Genomic DNA, 27,136 nt, shown 5'->3' with positions numbered 1-27,136 from the left:
CCCAAACTCGTTTGGGACGCCGCCCTCCCGTCGTCTCATTCCGCCGTGGGTGTTCTGCACCGGCTCGTGACCGCCACGTGACCCCGGTCCGTCCGCTGCCGTGTCGCCGCAGAGCCCCATCATCACCCAGTTCCTGCCCACGCTGCTGCTGTGGACATTCTCCTCCCTGCTGCCGCTGCTGGTCTACTACTCGGTGTTTCTGGAGGGCCACTGGACCAGGTGACGTGGCCGCGTCGAGCGTTCTGCTGCTGTTGCTGCTGCTGCTGGTGGCCCAGCGCTGATACAGCAAATCTGGCTGTGACGGTCCCACCTGATGACGGAGACTTGTGTTGCCTCCGAAACGTCGTGATTTTTATTATTTTATTTTTATTAATTTTCATTTCATTTTTTTTACCTGCGTGACTTGACCGAAAAAACTAAGAGTACCAGCGCTGACCGTTCGCGGTTGTGAGCCGCGGCTAACAGTGGTTGCCAATGACTGGAGCGTTCAATCTATGGAACTTACCTGCCCTCCCCCCCACCACTGCTTCCCCCACGCTGCACCCACGCCCCCCTTGCCTCCCCCCCCACAAAATTAATGACATTCATTTTTAATCGCAGTACTAAAATCACAATTGAAGAGGGTTTTTTTAGTTATTACTGGGATTTTTTAAAATCAATTTGTAGTTGGGTCTCTTTAAAAAAAAATCTTAATAAATTGTCGCACTTTACCGCTATTGCTTGTATTTAACACCTGGGTGAAAGTGCCATATAACCTTGATGCTTTTATAATTATCTAGAGTAATTAATAAAGGTCATTTTCTTCGTGGACACTAATATGATTTATGGCTTTACCAATTGATCTTTGTGTGTGAACCATCTGCCAGTCAACCCCTCCATGCCTGTTCACCCGTAACACCTGCATCCATCAAGCGACCTCCTGCCAGGGCGCTTGTTTAATTTGACGTGGCCCCAAAAGTGCACCTCGCCTGGCACAATTGCTTCGCTGGCGTCAGAGCCACTTATCGGTGAATAGCGGTCGTCGCCGTTGTTGTTGTGTGTGCGCGCGGTTCTTTTCATGGCTTTGTTTATTTTAGAATTCCTTCACGGCGTTATCGCCGCTTGTCCACTCCCCCCCCTCCCCTGTAAATACGTAAATGCTGTTCCGTGGCTAATTGCCACAGCGTCAAGGTCGGCGAGGGGTCACCGGCGACAGTCCCAATCCCCGCGTGCAATTTAGATCAAAACCGGAGCTGGCAGGAGATTTCCATCGTCGTTACAAATGAAGAAAAAGAAATTACAACAATAATTCCCATTGTCTCGTTTGCCATCACCATCATTAGCTGTTGGTTAAAATAAATAAAATACACCCCCCTCTCCTCCCCATCCTCTTCCTGGTAATTTCCCCTTGGTTTGGTTTACTAATTGCACTTGACAGGTTCACCCAATGATGACGGATGGATGTGATATATAAAGGGCACGAGGCAAAATCGGGTCATTTCCTAATTGTGGGTTTATTGCACCGTAATAATGGGCGATCGTGTGCGTGCGTGCGCGCGTCCGTCGCGAGCAGGTCGAGCGAAAACCGCGCCACGATGCACAAGTGCTACTTCTTCCTCATCTTCATGGTGCTCATCCTGCCGTCACTCGGGCTCACGAGGTGACAGCGCTGCGCGTGCTTCGCACCCTGTAATTAATAATCAACGAGTTGGTATACGTGTGGTCATCGCCACCACGAGTGTACGTAGTGCGAGGATATTAATGGCAAGGGTCGCTGCTACGTTTCACAGACTCGGTCTGTGTCGGTGGTTTTCACAGCAGCGAAACGATGTTGCCGTGTGTAATCCCAGTTGAGTGGCTTGCGGGTAAATGGTCGAATTTTGGCAAATTTGATCAAATTTGTAAATTATGAGAAAACCCCCATCGGAACTGAATTATAGTGAAGGCCTGGAATACCACGAGTTTGAAACGACAAGAAGCAAAAATGTGCACATTAAGCACACTCATCCTCAGAAATATTCAAAAGCCATCAGCAGTTCCTGACGAGAACTGCATTGTGGTTCTCGTCTTAGATCGCCATCAATATACACGTTGTTTCTAGATTTGAAGCTTTCGTGACTGCAAGGATTCATATTCTTCGGTTTTTTCGGTAAAGTCACGTAGGTAAAAAATTTAAATTAATAAAAGTAAAATAAAATAAAAATCACGACGTTTCGGAGGCAACACAAGCCTCCGTCTTCAGGTGGAACCGTCACAGCACGATAGCTGTCACAGCACGATAGCTGTATCAAGTGATACAGCTAGCTGTATCACTTGATACAGCTATCGTGCTGGGACGGTTCCACCTGAAGACGGAGGCTTGTGTTGCCTCCGAAACGTCGTGATTTTTAATTAATTTTTATTTTACTTTTATTAATTTAAATTTTTACCTACGTGACTTTACCGAAAAAACCTAAGAATATAATATACACTTTGAGCAAATGTGTGACTGACTGAGGGGCAGCAGTGACGCAGAGACAACTGTGGACCGGTTTCCGCCGAAATAGGACTCGTCAGCACTGCATGGTCATCGCAGTGCTCACCGCTGCAAAGTCTGCCTCTGGAAACCATTTACCTGTAGTCCCTCCACTTCCACACTACGGCGGATTGGCGCTCGCCGTTTCACAGCCGCTCCCTGCGAATCACTGCCACATGTGTCACGACGTCCCGTGCGTGTCGGCTGCATCCGTGACTACTCCTCCTCCGCTGACGTTCCTCTTCTTAATTTACATCTTAGTTGCATAAATCGTGATTCTAGAGTCTTGCACGCACGATGTAATGGTTGGATCGTGAATATGAGAATTGCTTTTAATTGACAAATCGGTGAATTGGTGCGTGCCTGCTTTACAATACGATAAAGTAGAGGTGGAGGACCCATGTTCTCTTACTGGAGGCGAATATGACTTTCAAATACCCCAGTAGCGGGTCAAAGGTATTTAGCACAAAACACCCGCGGTCACTTCTGTCACTGCAAGAGGCTCTTGCAACGGCAGCAACGACAAAACGCGCTGAAATTAGAAGCGCAGTGTTGTCAGGGCAAAAGTGCTCCCTGTTTAGTTTTGTTGGCCTTCCCCCGCACCTCCGATTCGTACGGTTGGGGCTACGTGCGGTGCGAAAGAAGTTCAAACGTGCGTACACGCATAGATTAGTATGGGCCGATTTCACGTGGTAGGCCTCGTGTGGCTGCAGCCAGCCTGGGGGGGGTGGGGGCGGCAGCTGTGGGTTGCTCACCACCAGCACCCCCGTTCTGACCCTCAATGCCATCTCCGCAAATTCCTCGCCTCCAGACTGCAGATGCTCCTTAATTGGCAGACACGCCATTGCACAGCTGCGGATGTAAATCGTGTAACGATGAATTGATTCACTCGTAAAAGTCCGAGACCAGTCGCAGGGTTTGGTGCTTTAACAATGAATGCTGCTGGATATATATATGCTGCAGAAGACTCCGCTATGCCGATGAGTTGAAATGTTTTAAAACATTTTGCATGGCGATTGAGACCCTCATCTCTTTATGTGGCGACGATTTTTTTCTCTTGAGAATTTATTATTTTGTGCAGCATGAATTATTGTGGGGGAAAAGCCATGGCTCGGTTTCTTCGAGCGATGGCTTACACGCACACACATACACGAGCAAGCGCACATGCACACACAAAGACAAGGATCCCCGTATAGCCTTTAACAGACTTTTGGGGAAAGTGCTGTTAGCGAGCACCTATGAAAGCCGGGACGGCGCACAATGGGGTGGTTGTGCCTTTGTCTCCACAATGCCGACGCTGACGTACCTTACTCGGTACCCATTTAAGACCAAAGTCGACAAATCGGAGGCCAGGACTGGTCCACATGTCCAGATGTTCGCCACTGATGTTGAAGCGAACTCGGCTTGCTCACTGTGTTCATAGCGCAATCCTCTAACCGCTACTCCCCCTGACCCCCACCCCCCCCCCCCCCACTGCTTCTTCCAGCCTGAACGTGTTCTTCCGGTGGCTGTTTGACAAGAACTTCCTGAAGGATGGATCCATCCGCTTTGAGTGAGTTCCCAGCCATGGTCCTCACCATGGTTTCTATGAGACAGACGCCAGCGGAGGGGGGGGATCCTTTGAGCCGATGGCCGTTAATCAGCCGACCGTCGTTATCACTGCCAAGAATTAAGATTTTTTATTTTTTCCCTCCACATTAATTTGTAATGTCTTGCCTGAGCCTGCGAAGGAGCGATGGGAATTGAACGCAGGCCTGTGTATCACGTGCGTGCATTCGGCACGCGTCTCTCGAGCCTCGTAAACCACGCTTACATATGACAGGTTCACACGTCGGCCGTTTCGTCTCTCGCAGGCTGTTGGAGCAAGTGCTTTTCATCATCATCAGCATCATCAGCAGCAGCAGCAGCCATGACCAATCCACCGCTGGATGATGGCAGAAATGGTCACCACCTCTCACGATCCTGCGATGTAATAAAAAAAGACAAAGATCCCCCGTATAGCCAAACAGACTGTTGGGGAAAGTGCTGTTAGTAAGCACCTATCAACGCTGGAACGGCACACGAGGGGGTGTGTGGCCAGCACCACACCCGACCGCCTTTGTCTCCCCAGTAGCAACGTTTTTTGCACACTGCACCAGGTACTCATTTGAGGCTGAGTCGACCTGGGGGTGGCCCAGGACTTCTTCAGATAATCGCCACTGATGTTGGTCGCCGGGTTCGTAGCGCAGTGCCCTAACCGCTACACTACCGCTCCCCACATCTAGCACCGGCACTCGACATGATTTCATCGCTCCGTCTCCTCGGACACGTTTTAAGCGCCGTTGGCGAACGCACTTTGAGGCCGACGTAGCGCCATTTGCTGGCTGGTGATGCGGGCCAGTAGACGCACACAATGTCCACCTTTGTCTCGTGTCGGTTTTTTTAGGCCGAGTTGACCTCGGGGCAATGTGCATCATGGCAATGAAAATTTTTTTTTCTATTAATGATATTATAATTTCTTTATCCAGGAAAGCCTTAGGATTTTGTTTAGAGGGTCCTGCATTGGAATGTTCGACCAGTTCCTTTTCAAAGGAGTGTTTCGCACGTGGAACAAATTGATCCGAGAGATTGTGGATCAGCAAAATGGTGGAGACTAGAGAATAATAATGTAATGTCCTTTATTCTTCCAAGAAAGCCTTGGGATGTTTGGCCAATTCCATTAAAGAGCGTTTGGCTTCCCGTGAGAGGCAAACAGGACGGCCAACGCTCAAAGGGCCCCCACGGATGGGCTCACGAGCCCCCTTGCGGCAATGCCATCTCCTGGCCGCCATCGCCATGGCACGGGTGACCCATGGCACGCGGTGACGCCGTGTGTTGTCCTGCACCCCCCCGCTTCTCCTCCCCTCTCCCCTCCTCACCCCCTCCCCGCCAGGTGCGTGTTCCTGCCGGACAACGGCGCGTTCTTCGTGAACTTCGTGATCACCGCCGGCTTCATTGGCACGGCCATGGAGTTGCTGCGCGTGCCGGGCCTCATGCTCTACGCCCTGCGCCTGTGCAGCGCCAGATCCATGGCCGAGCGCAAGAACGTCAAGCAGGTGGCAGTGATCCCAGGGCGCGCGAGAGTGGCGGCGGCGGCGGCGGCGGTGGCAGCGTGACCTCGCGGGAATCTGCCGATGGCGCCTGCAGTGGCGAAATGCTCGGAAAAATAGCGACGAGGCCCATCGTTGAATCTGACCGAGATTCCCCCCCAACCGCAACCATATCTGGCTGCTTTTCCCCATACGGTGGTGTACGGTTGTGGTGCGGGCAATGTTCTTCCAGCGTATAACCAAACCATAGCCTCATGGGAAGCTGAATGATGAATGTCTTCAATGCCTTTTCGATTAACGCGTCCACTGCCGTGCCCAATGAGCCCCTACGCTGATACTCAACCACAAGTGCCAGTTAATGGCAATCGTTTACCCAAGAGAGCCGTATTGATTCGAAAGAGTGTTGTTCAGGATTGTCCTGCTACAATGGAATGTTTGGCAATTTATTCATGGGTGTTTGGCTTGGTGTGGGAGGAAAGCGGACAATCCCAGAGAGAGAGAGCACTACCATCTGCTGCCCACCTTGCTCGTGCGACCCCTGTAGCACCTGGGAAGCTGTGGTGGTCTCCCACTGAAGTAACTACCCAGATCTGACAATAATGGGCGCACTGAGTCATTCGGTCGATACTGATTCGTATCTGTTTTATTTTGAGAGCATCGATAACGTTCACCGGAGTGTTTCGAAAACGTTAGGCAGATTTGTGGAGTAGAGCGCTCGCACTGTTCTTGGCTGAAAACGACCTCGTTCTGGATCTGCTCAAGCATGTAGTGGTCTCCCCAAATCCATCATCTACAACTCCGTATGATCCAAAATGTTTGGCCAATTCCAACCACGCCCTTAATAAATTAGACCGCGTCAACCCCAGTACGCCAGTCCGCCCCATGGCTCCCAGTCCAGTCGTCGATCAAGTTTAGGATCTCACTCGCCATCTTCAACATCCTCCGTGGACTCGTCCCTGCCTATCTCTTCCCCCGCATCTCTCTGCTCTTTCATGCTTCTCTCCTGCCTTTCTACGCTCCTTCACGCACTCTCCGCATGAGCAAACAAGGCTTTCTGTCAAGTCAACCTTTGCTCAGTGGGAGGTCACTCAATCTCCTCTGCTGCCCCCGAAGTCTGGAACTCCCCCCAGAAATCCATGCTGTTGATTCCTTGACCTTGTTCGGGGAATCGACACGCAGCCCAAAGGTAGCACAACTAGACTCTCAGGTCAAGGCACTGAGCTGTCAAGTGTCATGAGTTGATTGAACCAGGCACACACAAAAAAAAAAATTATAAAATGTTTTGCACTTTGTTTCACTAAATTACAATCTTAATGGTCAAAGCGATAAATATTTTTTCGTTACAAAGCAGGTGGGAAAGTGCTCCCCCTTTTTGAGGACAAAATCATTTAAAGGGTTATCAGAAGTAGTTCTGTAAAATCTCCTTCAATGGAACCATTCTATCAACGCAATTCACTGTGAGCTGTCCGATTGGACTCATCGTAACGTGACGCTGACAACAGCCAGATCGGGACAATTTTTGAGAAACGTTGACAAGAACTGAACTGACTATTTGTTGTCCGACCGACAGGAGCAAGCGTACGAGTTCCAGTTTGGGCAGGCGTATGCGTGGATGATGACCGTATTCACCGTCGTCATGGCCTACAGCATCACGTGCCCCATCATCGTCGTGTTCGGTGAGTGTGCAAAATACATCGACATAGATCCCCCGTATAGCCTACACAGGCTGTTGGGGCAAGCCTTGTTAATGAGCAGCACCTATGAAGGCCGGCACGGTACACAAGAGGGTGGGTGGCCAGTACCACGCGCGACCATCTTTGTCTCCCCAGTGGCAATATTTACACACTGCACCAGGTCCTCATTTAAGGCTGAGTCGACCTATAGGAGGCCCAGGACTCGTTCAAATATTTGCCACCAATATTGGTAATCGAACTCTGTTCTCCGGGTTCGTAGCGCAGTGCGCTAACCGCTACTTTCCCGCTGCCCACAGACACACCACCAATACCACCAATACCCGCCATTCGCCACTAAGTTGACGGTGACGTCACCACGGCGCCGTGCCAGGCCAGGTGCACTTTGAGGCCACGTGAAGTGTCGAAGGCTCGCTGACAGGAGGTCTCGGGACAGACCCAGGTGTCATGGATTGGCTGACTGAGATGATTATTCAACATGCACGCACGCATGCACACCCACATTGCATGCGCACATGCGAGAGCGCGCGCACACACACCCGCTCGCACAAACACTTGTGCACGAACGCGCACGCACACAAATGCGCGAGGCCCGGAATGAGGAGGGGGAAAGCTTGCACACCCAAATTTTTGGCTCTGGCGCTCAACCGCGCGCGTTCGTGTTTATACGGGACACGGCGCTTTGGCTTGCGCTGCGACGACGATGACCCACCCCACCAGGCAACAATAAATGTTTACCGTAACGAAAAACACTGCTGGTGTGCAAACAGAAGACATGTGAGTGCTGGTCGGGCGTGGGGGAGGCCAACAGCAGCGGCAGTAGCAGCAGCAGGAGGAGGAGGAGGCCAAACGCACAATGAGCTTCGCCTCAAACCTGCAAGGAAACTTCGCAGTCAAATTTAGAAACACTCTCGGATCGTTTTGCAGCGGCCGTCTCGAATCGTTTGGACGTTGCCACCGGCGGGAACGCTTCTCAGCGCGTCCAGACGTCGCCTTTGCCGCCGCCTCCGTGTTAATGTAAATTTTAACGCTCACTCCTCCGCCTTGCCTGCGTTCGCTCCTCCAGGAAAGGCCACCAAAGGCGAACCCCCCCCACCCCCATCACCTCCCCCCCCACACCACAAGCCTAATACACGCCGGATTGCTACGGATACGGGTCGTGCCACGCGTTGGCGGCTCGCCGTCCCTCCCGAGTGGCCGTTTCTGGCCCTCGACAACGGCGTGCCCCGTTGTCGAGGGCGTGCGTCGCGGGGACCCGGCAGCCCGGCAGCGTGGCCGGGGGGAGTTGGGCGGGGGGGGGGGGATTTCTACGCTGGGGGTTTTTATTTTGTGAGTCGACGTTGACGCATTAAAGAAAGACCACGGTGAGAGATTGTAACCCTCCGCCCCGCCCCCATTCCACTTTCAAAAGGGAACGGCTTTGGCAGCGTGTGCGAGCAGTCATTTGTCTCGTATCTCCATTTTCGCTAATAATTCTCTGCTCGCTGAACTCTGAGATATTGTACAGTCTTCCTAGACGAAACTAAAGGGCACCTCGTGTTAGCTTGGGTGTCGGAGAGCTATCCCCAGGGTATCTTGTCTCCATTGTCATTAATATTGCTATTATTAATAATAACAATCAATAACCCCATGTTATTTATACTGTTAGATGAAGGCCTCTTGAGTGTCGGGTCGTGGAGAGTTGTATAACATTACTTCATTTGCTGTTGTATAACCTTAATCGTTTGGGTAACCAGCCATTGCTTGCCAGGTGTTGTAGAATGTGGGACTGAGTTTACCAGGAGATGGACACTCAGCCATGGGTTCAGCCTACAGATTCTACAGATACTTGTTTTCAGTGAATTTAATTTGTTTTGAGTGTTATCCCTTCAGACATGGGAGTTGGTTTTCTCTGGGTGCTCTGGTTTCCTCCCACAAGCCAAATTTTTATTGGCGCTTAGAGATGCCTTGGAATTTAAGCGATGAATATATACAACAAAATCCTTCATTGACCAAACATCCCAATGTAGAACTCTCCTGAAAGAGAGTCTTGAGACTCGGTGAGGCTTTCCTGGGTAATTAATTGGAGTTATTATGAGTATGCAGACCGACATAAATTTCCTGCTCTGCTCCATAGAGAAAATTCACACCGCCCAAAAACAAATTCACCTGCCGCCCTTGATTTCAGCTGGGTCGGTGAACGGGAAAAAAAAATATTTAGACACACCGCTCACCATATCGGGTATACTGCTCGCTATTACTTTGGCTACTAGACATGTGCCTACTCCAGGCTACTCCAGACCCGGAAAATATTTCGGTGATAAATGAATCCCTTGTTATGGAGCAGCGTTCGCGACGACAACGACAACCGTGAAGGTCTTTTTCTTTTATAAATCCTTTATATTAAGTTTGCTTGCTTGCTTGCGTGCTTGCTTGCGTGCTTGCTTGCTTGCTTACGACCGTGCAAATCTTTCGGTCGTTTTTTAACCCACTTCCCGTGATCCAATCGAGCTGACATTTTCCACACAGACTCGTTGTGCGTGACAATTAATTTTAGTGAAAAAAAAATTCCAAAATTTTACACTGTTTAGGGAATTTTTTTTAAATATTTAATTACCAATTGCTTAATGCTGGCAGACAATCACCTGACCCATAGGTGGCAGCCATCTCAAGCCAGAGGATGAGAGGACTCTAGCCGCCACGCATATAAAGGATTTAGAGTGAAAAACGTTGTTTTTACGGGTTAATTTTTTTAGTCTGCTGCACCCTTCTGACCCATCTTCATTACCCAGCTCCTTCCCCCCCCCCTCCCACCCCACCCTCGTCCCGCTCCGCCATCCTCCCTGAACCCCGTTCGCCGAGACTTATTGCGGGGGAAATATTTGCGTTGCCGAATTCCGGGACCCGATTCTTCGCTCGGAAGCAGGGGATTGTCCTGTGGACTTAACCGAGCTGCGTGCGATGGTATCGCTTACCGCGCGCGTGCGCGCGATGCTTGGGAAACTCTGCACGGCGCTCATCCCATGCCGGCTTTGTTATTGAATGCGTTGAGGGGTTCTCCGCTCGTGGAAGTCGGTCGGTTGGGCGGGCAGAGTGTGCGAGTTCGCTCGTTTTGTTTACTCAATAATGGATTTTTTTGGAAAGCCCTAAGCTGGAAAGTTGCCAAGGGCCGTGAGATATTAGCATAATTCAGCAAGCATGTCATCATTATTATTGCTAGTGCGCTTGTTTACCCAGGAAAGCCTCACTTCAATCTTGTGACTCATTTGCAGGAGGGTCTTGCCAAGTTTACACAGCAGGGGCAATGTATATTTATATGTGTATATATACACAAGACCTAAACAGGAGGCTTTCTCCACAACTCTGGCTGTCGCCTGATGATGCTGGTTGTAATTACCGGCGAAACGTCATACTCGAATGTTAAATGTGCTGTGTTGAACTGGTAACGAATTGGCATGTTTTCTTTACGTGACAAACCTTACTAATTGGCTGTGTCGGGCGGTGGCGGGTTTAACAACACATTCATATTTATGCGAGCTAACCCAAAAAAAATAACCTCCAATGGATATATGTGTGTATATATCAAGCTTTAAACTTCAACTTGATCTGTAATCTCAGCGGAGTGATCTGCGGGTAGTTTTTCTAAATTTGAGCGCATTTGGACCACGTAACAAAGGGACTGTGTAGATGCCGCCAGCGCAGGACAGGAGGAGTAACGGAGACCTTAGGGGGCGGTCAGATGGAAGGATGTGGCAGAATGAAATACGAGGCCAGTGGATTTCAGACTTTAGAGAAGAGGCGCAGAATAGAAGCACATGGAGAAAGATTAATCTGAGCGGCTGAGCCCATGCAAGTAATGGGACTTAAAAGACGATGTTGCTTGCTTCCATCGGGATCTCTCATGGGGAGTATTGTTAAGGTCAAGGGGACGGCGTCTGAAAAATGAGGTCGCATAACTACTTCCAAGGTCAGTTCGTTTTAATAATAATAATAACAGCTTATATAGCGCCTTTCATGGAATCTCAAGGCGCCTTACATAAATTACAATGGGTGTGTGAAGGGGTTGGGTAAGAAGTGACTCTGAATTGATATAGAAGATATCTTCTGAAAGAGAAATGTCTTTGGGCGTGATTCGAAGATCCCAACGAACTTTTGGCAGATGCCACAGAAGCAAAGGCGCGATCCCCCATGGCCTTCATCTTCTTGGTTCTTTCGGTAAAGTCACGTAGAAAGGAAGTAATAAAATAATAAAAATAAAACATAATAAAACAATTCTCACGACGTTTCGACCACAACGCAAGCAGCCGTCCTCGACAGACCTGGTTTTCACCTGAGGACGGCTGCTTGCGTTGTGGCCGAAACGTCGTGAGAATTGTTTTATTATGTTTTATTTTTATTATTTTATTACTTCCCTTCTACGTGACTTTACCGAAAGAACCAAGAAGATGAATCCCTGCAGTCACGAAAGCTTTAAATCGAAATTTAGTCGTGAGAATTGTTTTATTATGTTTTATTTTTATTATTTTATTACTTCCCTTATACGTGACTTTACCGAAAGAACCAAGAAGATGAATCCCTGCAGTCACGAAAGCTTTATATCGAAATTGAACGTGGTTCTTTATTTTTTTGTGTGCAGTCATTGGTCACTTGGATTAGACTCTCCACTTGGTGCACTTGAGAACCCAGTTGAATCACGGGGGTTGAAGCCCGGTCTGGTGTCAACCACCTGAGCCACCCCAGCAATTGTTAGAAGGATGATAATGACAATGTGGTCAACACACTTTTTCTGGCCACAAGGTATTCCAACGGTTTTAAGGTAATTTTGGGGTGCCGATTCCAAATCTGGCATCAGTTTTTGTCTATCACATATCAAATATTGCATTTTCAATAAAAACTGCAGAAGAAAAATATTAAATAAATGTGGATATCTACATAAAATGATATTATAAACACACTATTCTAAAAATACAGCACCATATTTTAACACTAAAGCAGTCACTGACTCGCAACAACTTGCAATCATAAGTGACAGAGTTAATTTCGGGTAAAATCAATGAAAATGGGGTATGCCGATAGCATAAAAATGAGATGTGATAGAGCAAATTAGAGATCAGATTTGGACTCAGCACCCTGAAATTAGTCTAAAACAGCTGCAAAATTCCAGGCCAGTGTTATGTTGACCAGTGTTATTAAACGTTCATGGCCAATCCGCTGATATATTGAAGTCCTCCCCCCGTCGTCGCCCATCCGTCCATGTCTTGCGATGGTGAATTCCCTTCCCATCATCTGTCTTCCCAAAGTTTATGTAATCGTGCTGGATTAAACAAACGTATTAGCTCTTGTCTATAACACCATCAACTGTGCTGTTTGTTGCCGGCCACTTGGAATTATTTGGGCCTGCACTCAGCTACCGTGATTGAGCCCGTGCTGCTCGGCTAACCGTGGCAATTAAAATCCGCGCAGATAATTCCGATTTTGACGAGACTTTTCCGCCTCTGTAAAATAATTTGTTCCCTCCGCTCCCGCGGCTGTTGATGATAATGACGCCTTGTAACAGTAGCTGCTGGGGTGGCCCGTTCGACTCGGGGGGGATTTGACACCAAGCCGTAGCGCCAAGGTGGCTGCGCTGAGAACTTGGGTTCAAATCCGGGTCTCGACCACCTGTGATTAAACTGCGTTCTCAAATGCACCAAGTGGATCGTCTCATTCCAGTTGGACGAGACCCTTTACTCTTTCGCGAAACAATTTGTTCCCTTCCCGCTCCAGGCGTGATCTACGTGCTCCTCAAGCACATGGTGGACCGCTACAACCTCTACTACGCGTACATCCCCTCCAAGCTCAACCGCAAGATCCACTGCTCGGCCATCAACCAAGTGGTCGCCGCGCCCATCCTCTGCATCTTCTGGCTGCTCTTCTACTCCGTCGTGCGCCTCGGTGAGAGACCGCTCGGGGTGGGGGGGAAACCGTCATCGCACACGCCGCCGCGTCTGTGCCAATGGTTGGCGATGTGAGGACGACGTGATGTGTGGGGGTGGTGGGGGTGGTGAAACGACGCTTCGATTCTCATCGCTTTAGCGAGCCACCTCACCACCGCTCCCCCCATGACCACCAATGTCGCACGGTGAGCATGTGCGCTGAATCTCTACAGGCGTCACTTTCGGAAGTAAAACTAAAATAATACAAATACGCGCAATGGTGCTTCAATGGGTGGCCACTTGGTTATAACAGTTGAAGATTTTCATTTGTTCATTCACCGATTCAACAACTAGACCTTTCTAAGCACTTTCCCATTACTTGGTTCCCAAAACTTGCCTCGCCTAGATTCTTACTCCCTTCCTCTTTAGGCCCTGTAACCTCCCAGTGGGGGTAGGAGGGGCCCTGTGGTCTAGGGTGATACGAGGGCACTAGTCACTAATAAGAAGAGGGATTTTCCTTGTGTGTGTGTGTGTGCGCGCGTGCACATGTGAACGTGTGGGGACCAGTGGCACAGTGGTCAGCGTACTGAAAAACGAACCTGGTGACCCAAGTCTCGATTTCTGCCCATGGCTACCATCAGTGATGATTATCTGAACCAGTCCTGGGCCCTCCCCTATTTCTCGACTTGAGCCTCAAATGAGTGACCTGCTTCGGTGTGTGAACTTTGCCACTTGGGAGACAAAGGCAGTGGGGTTTCTTGCTAGCCACCCACCTTCGCCTGCGCCGTGCCGGCCTTTATAGGTGCTCGCTAACAGCACTTGCCCCAAAAGTCCGTTAAGGCTATACGGGGGACCTTTGTCATTGTATTTTTGTGCATGGTGGGGAGAGAGGGGGATGCATGTGGGAACACAGAGGGATCCACTCTGCTCCCCCCCACTTCTCCCCCCCGCCGACCCCTTCCACCACCCCGCCACGATCTCTCTGGCACCCCCTGCGCGTTGCCTGTATTCTCTGGGGGTAAGAAAAAACTACCCGGCGCACCGAGCCCTGGGAAATAAGCACACAACGCTCCGCGTTCCCATGAACAAATCTGGCCGTCGTCGTTTTCGTTTCCACGCGGTGCGGCGGCGGCGGCGGCTGGCTGTCTGTTGGAAATCTCGCGAGCTGCGGGGTTCACCGTTGGTCGTTGAGCTTCTTTCTCCTCGTCCTCCTCCCGCGCCCCCCGCCCAGGCCCGAGGAACGAGATCACCGTCTTCACGTTCATCGTGCTGCTCTTCACCATCGTCGTGTGCCTCTTCCGCATGTTCTTCGGATACTTCAAGTACCTGAGCGTGCACAACTACAAGGTGGGGTGGGTGGGTGGGGGCGGGTGGGGAGGTGGGGGTGGGGGGCTATTTCATCCCGAGGTTTCTGGGAAGAAAGGTCGCACCGCGGTCCTTCCCCCGGGACGAGGGCCCACTCTTTCTTCGTCTTGTCTCGTCTCATTTCCGATTAAGTGTTTCTATAATAAAGTAGCAAAATACAGCCCCTCCACCACCACCTCCCCCCCCCTCCCCCCCCCATGTACGTTTTCATAACATTTCATCTTTTGGCATCCTCAAAACAACTGAGGGTTGATGCCCGTGGCAGATGCTTCCCACATTTTTGCGATTTGCAGCGTCTGTATATTTTTTTGCGACCTGCAAGCGGTCCCTCGTTGGCGAGTCCCCCGGTTCAACTGCTCGCATTGTCCCACCAAAACTGACCCGTGTCCTTCCTCTTCCCGTCGTCCCCTTCCATCTTTCCTTGCCGCAAGGCTGTCTATATGTCCAGCTTGTGACCGTCTCAGGAAGCGTTCCCCGCATTCGCCCCTTTTTCCTCCCCATCGGACTTCTCGGCGATTGCTGCTCACTGCCGACACTTCGCCGCTGCGGCGGTTTGCGCGCTGCCCTCTGAACCGAGCCAAACTCGGGTTTGAAACCTGTCCCACGGAGGACATCGATGGCATGTGGTATCTGAACCATTCCCAGGTCTCCCCCCTTGGTTAGACTTAGCCTTAGACAATTGACTCGTCTATGTATGTTGAACTTGTTTCACACCGTACGTAGCCAATCGGAGATGCTATGTAAACGTCAGCAATGGGTTGATGAAGGCCTCTACCGACCACAGCGCGGGACCACACCACTCACTCGTGCCCCATGCTGGCCTCAATAAGTGCTCACTAGTTTCACCGGTTGCCCTCTGCTGTTTGGTAACGCGAAGACGAGTGTCGTCGCAGCGAGACTGCCCTCTCCTGCATCGATCCGCACAGAATATCCACGGCTCATCGCGTCACCCCAGTGAATGACCCAGTAGGGGAACCGAATTCATCCTGTTCACTCGCGCCCTATTACTCGGACGGGTCACCACGCGTGATCTCTGGAAGTCCCAAAGTAATCCTACCACGGTCTGACGTTTTTGTATGTGCAGGTACGTATAGTGAAATTCTTTCGCACCGTGCGTAGCCAACTGTGCTAATGGGAGGTGCGGAGGAAGGACAACAAACCAAAACACATGGCGTGTTCATCTGCGCTTTGTAGGAGCGGGTAGGATGAGTAATGTGCGCAGATAAATTTGTATGACAGGGTCCGCCCCTTGGCATCCGCCAGATCAAATCGGATAAAAAGATTTCCACCGTAGAAGATACGTTGACATTGTTGCGGCTGTTGAATGTGCTCATGCCGATGCCACACAAAGTGAAGGAAGTCCTCTAGCGCTGACCCCCAACAATTTAGTTTTGGCAACGTCCTGGTCATTTTATTTTTATTCAGGGAATGATCAATTTATTCAGGGAATGATCAAAATGCCGTAGTCGTGCGCTGTGCAGATAGCAGCGCACACCCCCTGGGTGCCCCGATTCGAGGTGGCGATTCCACTCTTTATTTTTTGCATTTTGGTTGGATGTAAGTAACGAACCCGATGCATGTGACAATGTGTTAAATGTCAAATAAATCCGGTGTTGAATACGCGAATTTATGCACGCATCATGAGCTTTGAGAATCGATCTCGGTTGATGATGCACCACTGATTGTTGGCACTGTGAGCTACTGCACTGCCACGACTTCTAACTTGGCCAGATTTATGCGTTTGTCTGCAGAAATTAAGTTGTATTAAAGATATCCTTTAAAAAAAAACTATGACCAGGGCGGTTAGCCTGTTCATAAAAAAAATGTTTGGACGTCTTGACAGCTCTATCCAAGGTAAATATAAACGTTTAAATTTGAGTTTACAAGTTCCCTGAATCGTTTGCAGGGTTTTGTGTGTATGGTTTCCATTTACCTTGTGTAAATTTATAATAATATAAATAAATAGTGGAAATAATCCATCCCCGGTTTCCCAGGATGCACAATTCACGGGACCCTCGCTGTCGTATCCCACCGCCGCCAAAGTCCGCGTACCATCTGTTGTGATCGGCCATTCTTTCCCTCTCATGTTGCCGCCACCCTGGGTGACTCTTGAGCTGTTAGTAAAACAAATCCAGCATTGGCCGAGCCGGCAGCGAGCGCTCGCTACGTATGGGTGGTCTGCAGCGGTGTAACGTTGCATCAATTCATCGTTTAATAACAACAGCGATGACAGTAATATTAATAATCGACAAGCCTCTTGTCACTTCTGAATGGAGGCCTCCCTACAATTGTGTTGATCGTGTGGTTTGTTTGATCGTACTTCACCACGCTTGTCAGTACGGGTGGGTGAAGAGGGGGGGGGGATGGGACGGAACGGGAGGGAGTGAGGAAGAGGGTTCTGGTTCATATCTTACCGAACACCGGGAATGGAACTCGTGTCGATGGATCATTGCGCAGTGCATCTACCACTTCGCCAACGATCCACCCCATTCGTTAATATCGATTCGTAAATATCAGGATATGTGAATTTAATTGTGCGTGTAAGAATCATGTTTTGTTAATCCATGTATGCTGTACGCGATGGGGTCACGAGCTCTGGAGCGTACTGGAGGTGCTACCGTTCGCGGCAATGTTTACGGAATTCTTGAATCGAGCCTTGACCCCTCAATTGCAGTAATCCTTTGAGTTGCCACAGTGGTGGAACGCTGCATCGCCCAGAGCGCTCTCTGTGTGTATGGTAAATAACGAATGAAAGCAGGTTCTACTTTATGAACGGTGCCATACAACAGAGGCAATGGCGGGGAGGAGCGGTGGTGCAGTGGCACTGTGAACCTGGCAAACTGGGCGACCTCAGTTTTGACTGCTGGCCATGGCTGACATCTGTAGCGAGCGAGGTCTGAACCGCTCGCGAGCCGCCGCCCCCATGGTTCACCTCCCTGCACTGCCCCCCGTGATGGTGAAGCCTGGTCAAACAGCCCCCACGACCAGCGTAACGTAGGGAGGCGTTCACCCGGCAGTCGTAGATTGACAAAGGCCTATGAACTTCTTCTTCAGTTCTTTAGTTCTTTAGAACCACTTTTTGTGTTTAGTTTGTTGTCCTTCCCCCCACACCTCCGATTAGCATGGTTGTCTTTGTAACTTTTTTGAGGCTCTAGAACAGCATCACTGCGGGAGGTCGACTGATCACGTCGGTTTCGTCCGGTATCAGTCGAACGTCACGCTCTGCGCTTGTCCATCACTGCCAAGCGCGGTGGACACATTTTTTGAAATTCGAATTTGGCCTCGGTGAACAAATGTACTCTTTGACATCAGTGGCCACTTGGATGGATACCGAAAACATTTACCTTTTTTATTCTAGTTATTTTATATACTTTGTTTACATCTTTCACCTGCAAAATCCATTGGGATGGGACATCTCACTTGAAGGGGGTGGTCCAGGCTGTGAATTGTCACATACATAGCTGTCGCATGATGGATGATATACACACACACACACATTTTAAACGATGTCATTGCCTCTCTTTTGCTTTACACCTCGCGGGTTTTCCTTTCCTCTCTCCCTTCAGGACTCCATGGTGGGCAGCCCCCCTCTGGATGACGAGGGAGGAACCCCCACTACACCACAATCTCCGGTATGTGCCCCCCCCCCCACCACCACTATATCTCAGCGAGGCGTCTCGCAGTCGTTGTGCCTCTCCAATCAAACCGGTTGGTTCTCATCATTTGGCTGTTGACGTTCGACTACCCCCATGTGACCCGATGGATTGTCATGAATTGGGGGGTCACAGTGAAAAAATAGATATTTTTTGGTATTTTCTTTTTAGATTGTGAGCGCAGTGTCTCTCGTGGCTACAGGGGGTCACGTGAGGCAATTACTTACAGAGTATTTTTTATAAAATAATTGATTCTCGTACGCACGATTGGATGTAGATACACGTTGTCATCAGCACTGCCGTATAGCGGAGCCAAGCAGAATTAAAGAGTAATCTTCACTCGGCTAATATTTTGGGCAATGGCTCTTCTCCAGACCCTTCTTGGCTCTGATAAAGGACAGCGCTAATGATGAACGCGATGGGATTTTTCTCGATTCGTAGTTGTACTCCACTGCCAACGCGCAGTCCCTTAATTTATTATTCACTGAAGCAAGCGTTGGGGGCTGCTTATCTTGGTCGGCGATCCTGAGTCATTGCAGGAGATTCCATTGCCCATTTGGCAGGGACAAGCAGAGGAGATGAGCTTCGTGAAGATGATGGCGAACAAACGCCCTCCTTTCGCGATGATGAATCACGTTTGAAAGCCGTAGCGATGTTAAATAATAACGCTTCAAAAGTGTGGAGATTCGTAGAGTGCTTCCGGCGATCCGTCTTCATCTTCCCCGTCTGCGGCGCCTGCATTTCTGTCACTTCCCATGCTCTCTCCGCCTCTCCACTCCACTCTCCCCACTCTAGGTGCCCGTCACCCCTTCATCACCATCCCTCTTTCCGTCCATGCCCTTCACATGTCCTTCCCTCTCAGAGGAAGGGTGGGGTGGTGTGTATTGCTCTCTCACCTTTCCCACGGCCTGTCCACTCTCTCCTGCACGTATTCTGCACCATGCTTTCTGCCCACTGCCTCTCGCTCTGTGCCTCGCCTCTCTCTCTGTATCGCTCTCATCATCCTACCCCCCCCCCCCCGTCCATCCTCACTCCGATCCTTACCCTAACTCACTCTGACCCCGACCCCGACCCTGACCCCGAACCAGACCTACAAGGCATCGGTGCTGTTTGCGCCATCGGCCGTGGAGGAGGAGAGCGAGGTGATGTCGCCCCAGAGCTACGGCTCCATGGATAAAGACGACGAACCGAACCACAACCAGAGCAAGCCCCAGGGCGCGCCGACGGACGGCACTAACGGAAAGCCCGGCGGAGGTGGCGGAGATACGGCCAGCTCCGGTGCCGACGAGCCCGACCACCACCGGACCCAGTCGCCCGTCGCCTCCCCCAAACATGGTGTACATTAGAGCTGGGGAGGAGTGGCCTGGCAGGCCCGACCGCCAACCCGCTTGTCAGCCAAACTCGTGAATTGAGAAAGTCGGGGCTAGCTAGCAGGCGGGTGGGCAGGTGGCCTGGCGGGCGAGCGGGCGGGTGGGTGTAAATGTGGCAGCCACCCTACATGCTTGTCCATCAGCTTCCATGCGCACGACGAGACGGGAGAAGGAAGCGATCGCGAGATAGAATTGAACGGGGCGGGAGGGGACTGAGAGAGAGAGAGCGCAAGTGAGAGAGACGGAAGATGCGCAGATGTGTAGGTCGGTGGCGGCGGGGGGTGAAAGTACACTGGCTGTGAACTCGGCGACCGCTTCACTCGCAGCCAGGAGCCGGATCGCCCGAGATTGATTGTTGCACAGCCTGGAACACGTTGCACTAAGCGGTAGTGCCGTAAGGCCTTCCCTGTGTTGTTGTTGCGTCGCCTCAATACGGAGGGCCCTCTTTTTTTCAGTTTTATTTTTGCTGTAATTCACTGCGAGGTTTGGCGTGACATTGCCGCATACTGTATCTTTTTCGGCAATGGTCATTTTCAGTTTACGCATCGGTCGCCGTGGCTTCTAGTTGACCCATAGCAGGTCCAGCTGAATTTGAAGACGTGCAGGGACTAATCGTGGGTACGGCCATCATGCACCAACGGCGTGCTTTGCACACTTGCCGGATTACTTGCAAAAAGTCTTATCGACAATTAAAAAAACATTTCCTTTGTGGTGGCCGGATATTCTTAATTAAAAAAGAGACTCGCAATGTACAATGGTAATTCTCAACGAGCCCGTCCAGAATAAATAGAAGACTTAATTAGATTCGGCTCGTTATCAGATTAGCGCGATGTAAAAATAAAACTTGACCTGGTGCACACTGAGCCTGGGAGACTGCAACCCTCCACTCGGAGACTTCGATGCAATTTTCCTCGTAGCTTCCACTCGTGGGGCCAGATCCACGCTCAGCCTCGTGTCAGAATAACTCGGTCACTCGCGAATGGCACGGCCAGACTTCCAGGCCGATTGGCGGCCTCCTAAAGTCTTGGGCGGGGACTTGATTTAGTTGGTCCATGCATGTAGCCCTCTTGGCTGGCCATGAGCGAGCCAGAGCCCACTCGGGCTGCCTCCTCTCGCATGTTGCTGTGTCGCTGGCTTCTTCTTCGAGACCGACCGACTGACCCTTTGGGTCCCGTCGGTGAGTGGCGTATCCCACGGGGGGCCTGGTGCTCGGGTAAAAATGAGGACCTCGTTCCCAATTCATTGCCACCTCCCTCGTCACTTTATTTTTAAAAGTGCGACGTGTTAAAACGACTTTCCGCTATGATCGCAGCACAAGTATTTACTGCGGCGAAGGAGAGAGAAAAACGAGAAAAATTTGCTTTGTGAATGAAACAAACAAAAAAGAAATATGAAAACGGTCCAAGCGCATGAAGGACTAATATTTATTATCACCGAGGGTGGGTGGCGCGTGTTGCGGTCACACCAGCTGCTGCGGTTGTGGGCGATTGGGGTTACCGGCGACGATCGGCAGTGCCATGCACGCACCGCTGGCTCTGTGGCAGCATTCCGTGTGTAACGGGGATGGGGGGGGGATGTTCCCTGTTGAGTAACTCGTAGATCGACGGCCGCCGTGGTTCGGGGGAGAAGTGGTGCTGGGAGCAGTGGTAATGTTAGTTAAGTAGACGTTAAGGAAAGCTGCCAGTTGTATTTGTTTGTCCCCCGACTGTACGCTTGCGAGAATAATCAGTTACGAGTAGAGGTAATGCGTTAAAACAAAATTGCTGGTGCGCAGTATGGGAACGGTAGCGGGTGAGCGGTGAGAATCTGGTTGGTTTAAAGGAACCAATTTGGTCACCTATGCCCAGGAAATGTTCTGTCTGTCCATCCTTCACGAGTCCGTCCGAGGACATGTCACGTGTTTTCATGGAAACTACAAAACCCCCTAAACCAATCGCTGAACTCGCCTCACGGATTACCAATATCAATGCCCAAATATATCTCGTTTTCGGGTCACTTTGCCAATTAAAAAGTTTTCAGTGGGGTCCACCTTGTGGAACGGAGGTTCCGTTAATAGATTGGCTTGCCAGCCAATTGTCCATCTTGAGATGGGCATAGCCCAGAAAAACAGGGCTTCTGCCACTCTTGAGCCACCACCTAAACCAGGAATTCACCAACAGCAAAATGTCCGTTTAATTTGTCAGAGATCCAAAGACAGCCGTGTGCATTCGCAATAGCAATCGTCAAAGTGAAACAATCGTATGAAATAAGAGTATGAAACAATCGTGCCCTAAAGGTGTTTATTTATGATTTTAAAACCGTTTACAGTTTGACATAGAACTTAAATAAAAATGCACAATTAAGGAATTGATTCATTAGGTCAGTTGCACGATAGGGCAGTGGTGTGTTCGAATGCATCTTCGACACTCTCTACGCCGTGCCATCATCATCAACAGCCATGATCAATCGATTGCTGGTTGAAGGCCTTTCCGAGCTGTCAATATCCCTCACGGTCTTGTGACGCAACAAATCCACCCCCCGGCGCTTGCACACAAGCTTCATCTCCTTGCTGCATCTTCACGGTGGCCGTCCTCCCGGTCACGTTCCATCGGCTGCCACTCCGTCGTTGGTCTCAACCACTGGCCATCGTCTCTTCTCGCAACGCGTCCCAAACCCAAGCCCACTCGTCTTTTATTAACAAGTCAACGTCTTTTGACCCGTGTGTATATCTCTCATCCACGTGTCTCACAATGAACAGTAATACCCCGATTTACATCTTCACCCTTTTACATCGTCACTGTATTACTACCACACTACCTGATTTGCGTCGCCTCAACACGCACGCACACGTCGCCAACAGCATCGTCCGTCCTTTCTCGTCGTTTCGATATTCGTCGTCCCACCTTTGAGGAATGCATCTCCGACGTAAACCGGGGTATTACTGCAATTCCAAGCTTGCTTCTCTGGCCTCTGGATCAGAGACATGGCTACTGATGAAGAAACTTAATTAAATTATCTTAAAGTGCGCAGAGAAACATTGGGGAAAATGTTTGCCGCTTATGTGTGTGTAAATTCTTGGAATTTGGGACTTTCAAAATCCAGTCTTGTAGAGGCACAGATGGAATGTTTTAATTTTACACAAGGGATTATTGGAAAAACAATAATTCACTGTTGAGCTGTACAGACTGTGGTGATGATGATCACGACGATGATGTGTCGATCATATCAACAATGATGAACCACGCCTGTACTGAGGACTGCGTACCAAAGAATATTGACATTCGTAAAAATAAAATAAATACAATTTTAAATACCTGAAACACGCCACAAACCAGATCATGAAGTTGCTTTCAAAACAGGTAAATTTTTGACAATCATACTATTGATTTCAACTAGTTCCATAAAAATACTAGGTAATAAATGATATGCTATAATTATGCATATTTTATCATGTGCATGATGCCCAACTGCAGATCTGTGGGGTGGCCCATGGAAGGCAGTACAGCAAGTAGTTTACTCGCCTTTCCTTGCAGATCGTTGACTTGTATCCCCACGTATGCAGACATTCAGACATTCTGATTACCACTGACATTGAAATAACATAACATTCTCAATTTAAGGAATTGGCCAAACGTCCCACGTAGTATGCTCGTGAAAGAGAGCTTTCCTGGGTGAAATAATGACCACTTACCATGGAATAATATCAGCTGTGAATTGGGTGCAAACGCACTTTATTCATTGCCGGTCTCAAAGTTGCAAATAGGGCCTGCTTGGTTGGGCCATGTACACTCACTCGTCCGTTTGCCAGCACGATATTTCTTTTTTTGCTTTTAAAACTATGCAAATCGGTTGGCTGCTGATAACCAAAAAATTGCCGCCACTCGTCGACGCTAAACACGTAACGGCTAACAAGACTGGGTCTGCGTTAGACTGATTTTAATCGAACCCCTGTGTAAAATGTGACAATTTAACCGTGTTTTTACATTTGATGTTTACCCGTGTTGAGTTCATCTCAGTTTCGGAAGCTTCGTAGTCTTACAGAGGTCATCGCAGTGTTAGTTTATGCCACATCGCTTGCCAGCTCACTCCGTGATGTCTCACTGGGTTACCACCAAGCAATATCTGTAGAAATCACACGACTTGCATGAATAACAAAGCATTGATTTCTCCTCCTTTGCATTCACGGTGGCCTCAGTCCCCTCGTCTGAAACCGTTTCCCTCTCTCAACTTCTCTGCCCAAAGGGGCCAGGGGTCCACGGCTCACGCTCCCTCCATCCCATTCAATGCCAATCCATTCTTTACCATGGAATGCTACACTCCACACGAGCGTTCTCGAGCCATCACTAGAGAACGCCAGTTGAGGTGGGATCCCCCTTGCCTTGCCTGATGTTGTTATTTTTCGGTGACGCCATCACCGAATGCAATGTAATGGCGACGTTCAAAAATCTGTCCTGGTCTGTAATTTATTTTCGTTCATCCTGTGAATCTCCCAAGATCATTTTACTCAATAGAGTTTATCTTTGAAAAAGAAAATAGCAAATCCATTGACTGACCACGGTGATTTTTTTTGCAAATCATTTAGCAGTTTCTGGGCTTCTGGACAATGTTTGTGCTGAAAGAGAACATTCGGATGCATTTGCAGCTTGCAGTATGTTTTCCTACTACACGACAGGAGGTGTCGTCATCGCACACTGCCGCAGCGCGGCTCACACGCCGGTGAGCTGCAAGTGCAGCGTGCACACACAGTGCGAGGTGGCCAGGCGATGAGAGTACATCAACGCATTCTTGAATCAATATCTGTGTGGAGCTTTTGAGTGTTACCCCCATGGTACAGCAAGTGTTTTTTTTCTCCTGTTACACAACTTTCCTCCCACACCAAGCCAAACGCTCCTTCATAAAATTGGCCAAACATCACAATCCAGGGCCCTCTTGAAAAAGGGTCTTGAGAGTCGGTGAGGCTTTCCTGGACGAATAAATCGATACCGATTACTGTCTATTTAATAAAGAGGGGAGTTCATTACGGAATTCCTATTCACAAAGAAATAGTGCTATAGATGTCTGAACAATCATGATGTAAGTGTAATACTGCAAATGAAGACATGTTACGTTTTTTTCTCCTCTAAAGCAATTTTGAGGAATGTACATTGTTATTTGGGTTATGGCAGGGTTTACAAACCCCGGAGTCCTTGTGGCCCACCGTAATCTGCATTTCCATGTTCATCAATCTCATTTGAATCTGCGCTCTCAAAACGAAGTGACGAAGTTACGATTGCTCTTGTGCAGGGTCACTGAAGCCTCAAAGTGTCGAAGGCTTCCTGGCAGGTCATGGCACGTGCCGAGGTCTTGTGTATGGCATGTACACACACAAGATCTTTACATTTGAATCGAAGCTCTCTACGTTATACGATCAATTGTTACCAATAATCAGACATGCCTATCTGTGAAACCTTACTAATTGGCTGTGTTGGGTCTTGGCGGGTTTAACGACACATGCAATCTAACCCAAAAAACCTCATGGATAACATTGGTCGCGAAAGCCTACGTGTTAAACTGCTCAATTTGTATTCGAACAGAGAAGATGAACATGTAAAGGATGCGAGCTGTGGTGATTTGCAAGATCTGGAGTGAGTGAAACCTTGGCTTGAAATACGGTGGCCTAAAAACCTTTGTTCTCTTTGTAAGAGAAGGTGGTGGAGGTTGAGACGACACGAACAGCACTCGTGGCGCCGTTTGCAATCGGCCGCAAAGTGTACAAATGCATCGTGCTGCATGGGAAAACGTGATTCTGGATGCAAGAGCGGCGGTGGTGGGGCCCTAATGTTCTGCGCAGAGGTGTAACGGATCTTACTTTACGGCGATTCATCTTCTTGGTTCTTTCGGTAAAGTCACGTAGAATGAAAATAATAAAAATAAAACAAAATAATTCTCACGACGTTTCGGCCACAACGCAAGCAGCCGTCCTCAGGTGAAGAACAGGTCTGTCGAGAACACAGAGTCTGAATGACAGCCCCAGGCTTGGAGCGACTATTTAAGCTGGGATGGAGGGGGGAAGGGCGCCTTGACAAAATAATTTGCATATCAAGATGAATTTAGCATATTTATGGTAAATGCAGATATGCGATTAGTACTACCTGTGAAATGCGTAGGAGGTTTGGTGGGGGGTTTAAAGTCATTATGCCCGTGCATTATGCAGGATTAGCAGCATCAAACGCGTCCGTCGCTTGTATTTTTGGGGGGGTTCGATATGCTTCAATCCGGCGTGTTCCATGCCTTGGGTCTACATTGTAAACAAAAAGAAGCGACCTTTAGTCTTAAGGTGTCCTCGCGTGGGGTGCAAATACAGCATCTCTGGACGGGACTTGCGTACAAGACCTTAAAGGTGAACATCTCCCTTGATTGGCACCGATTTAAATCTGAGCTCGGGGAAATTGACAAATTAAGTTGTACTCCTAGGTTTTTTCGGTAAAGTCACGTAGGTAAATTTTTTTTTAAGTTAATAAAAGTAATAATAGAAATAAAATAATAAATCACGACGTTTCGGAGGCAACACAAGTCTCCGTCATCAGGTGGGACCGTCACAGCTAAAATTACTGCATCAAAATTACTGCACCTTGATGCAGTAATTTTAGCTGTGACGGTCCCACCTGATGACGGAGACTTGTGTTGCCTCCGAAACGTCGTGATTTATTATTTTATTTTATTTCCATTATTACTTGTATTAACTATTTTTTTACCTACGTGACTTTACCGAAACAAACCTAAGAGTATGAATCCTTGCAGTCACGAAAGCTTCAAATCTTAAATTAAGTTGTTTTAACGTACCTGACCCCCCTGGCGCCACGATGTGTTGTTCGGTCACGATGTCCCGACATTTCACGCCACTTTGCAGGGAACTTCTTCAGTTCACTTCCTGAAGAAGCTCCTAAGCACACGGAGCGAAACGTCGGACGTCGTGCCGAACAACACGCGGTTAACAGCCGGAGAGGAGCTGTACAAGCACTGCCGCGAAAGCCGACGCAGTCGCAATGGGTCCCACGTGACTCGCCCCGCAGCCACTGGTGGCCGCTACAATCACACCACGACGTTTATTTTGTTACACCTCTAGAATCTGTGACCCTTTTTTTTCTCTCGAGGAGGCTAATGGGTTTGTTTGCGCTGCTTAACAAAAAAAAGCTAAAGTATGCGACACGATGCCCACTGTTTATTATTTAAAAAAATATTACGAAAAATAAAAATACAAAAAATGCAATGGTGACAATACCTTGTGTAATGACAATAAAAAAATGAATAAAAATGAAATGAAAACCGAACAGTCCGAGGTGCGCCTTTCTGTTGCTGGCAATGTGCGTTACATTTATTAAGTGTGTATTCGGAGGAACGAAGCATTACTAATAGGGTTTTTCCCCTTTTTCTGGCAACTCAGTTTGTGGAGGGAATTGCATTTGAACAGCCACCACCCAAACATAAGATTTAAAAAATTGTATTTGATTGCATACGTTATATTTGTTAACTACTGTAATTAATCAATAAAAACGTGAATCATTCCAAAAAAGACCACCAACCCATACTTATGACCGATTCTAAACCTGACGAGACAACCCTAGGGGCCGTCCATAAATGAC

General features: G+C 49.0%; 1 protein-coding gene across 3 annotated transcripts in view; it reads left to right on the top strand.

Moving 5' to 3' along the window:
- LOC144729653 (mechanosensitive cation channel TMEM63B-like) overlaps positions 1-26,824 on the top strand; it is a 93,718-nt gene extending 66,894 nt beyond the window's left edge. For all 3 annotated transcript variants that reach the window (XM_078610063.1, XM_078610064.1, XM_078610065.1), the window contains 9 exons: positions 113-219; positions 1,553-1,639; positions 3,981-4,046; positions 5,406-5,568; positions 7,133-7,238; positions 12,999-13,166; positions 14,379-14,494; positions 18,079-18,144; positions 19,254-26,824. In XM_078610063.1, the coding sequence (XP_078466189.1) occupies positions 113-219; positions 1,553-1,639; positions 3,981-4,046; positions 5,406-5,568; positions 7,133-7,238; positions 12,999-13,166; positions 14,379-14,494; positions 18,079-18,144; positions 19,254-19,511 (1,137 nt within the window). In that variant the 3' untranslated portion in view covers positions 19,512-26,824. The remainder of the gene's footprint in view (positions 1-112; positions 220-1,552; positions 1,640-3,980; positions 4,047-5,405; positions 5,569-7,132; positions 7,239-12,998; positions 13,167-14,378; positions 14,495-18,078; positions 18,145-19,253) is intronic.
- Positions 26,825-27,136: the final 312 nt, after the last annotated feature.

The sequence above is a fragment of the Lampetra planeri genome, chromosome 33, assembly GCF_965212315.1.
Source record: "Lampetra planeri chromosome 33, kcLamPlan1.2.h2, whole genome shotgun sequence".
Taxonomy (NCBI): domain Eukaryota; kingdom Metazoa; phylum Chordata; class Hyperoartia; order Petromyzontiformes; family Petromyzontidae; genus Lampetra; species Lampetra planeri.
This window is presented reverse-complemented; position numbering and strand designations above follow the sequence as displayed.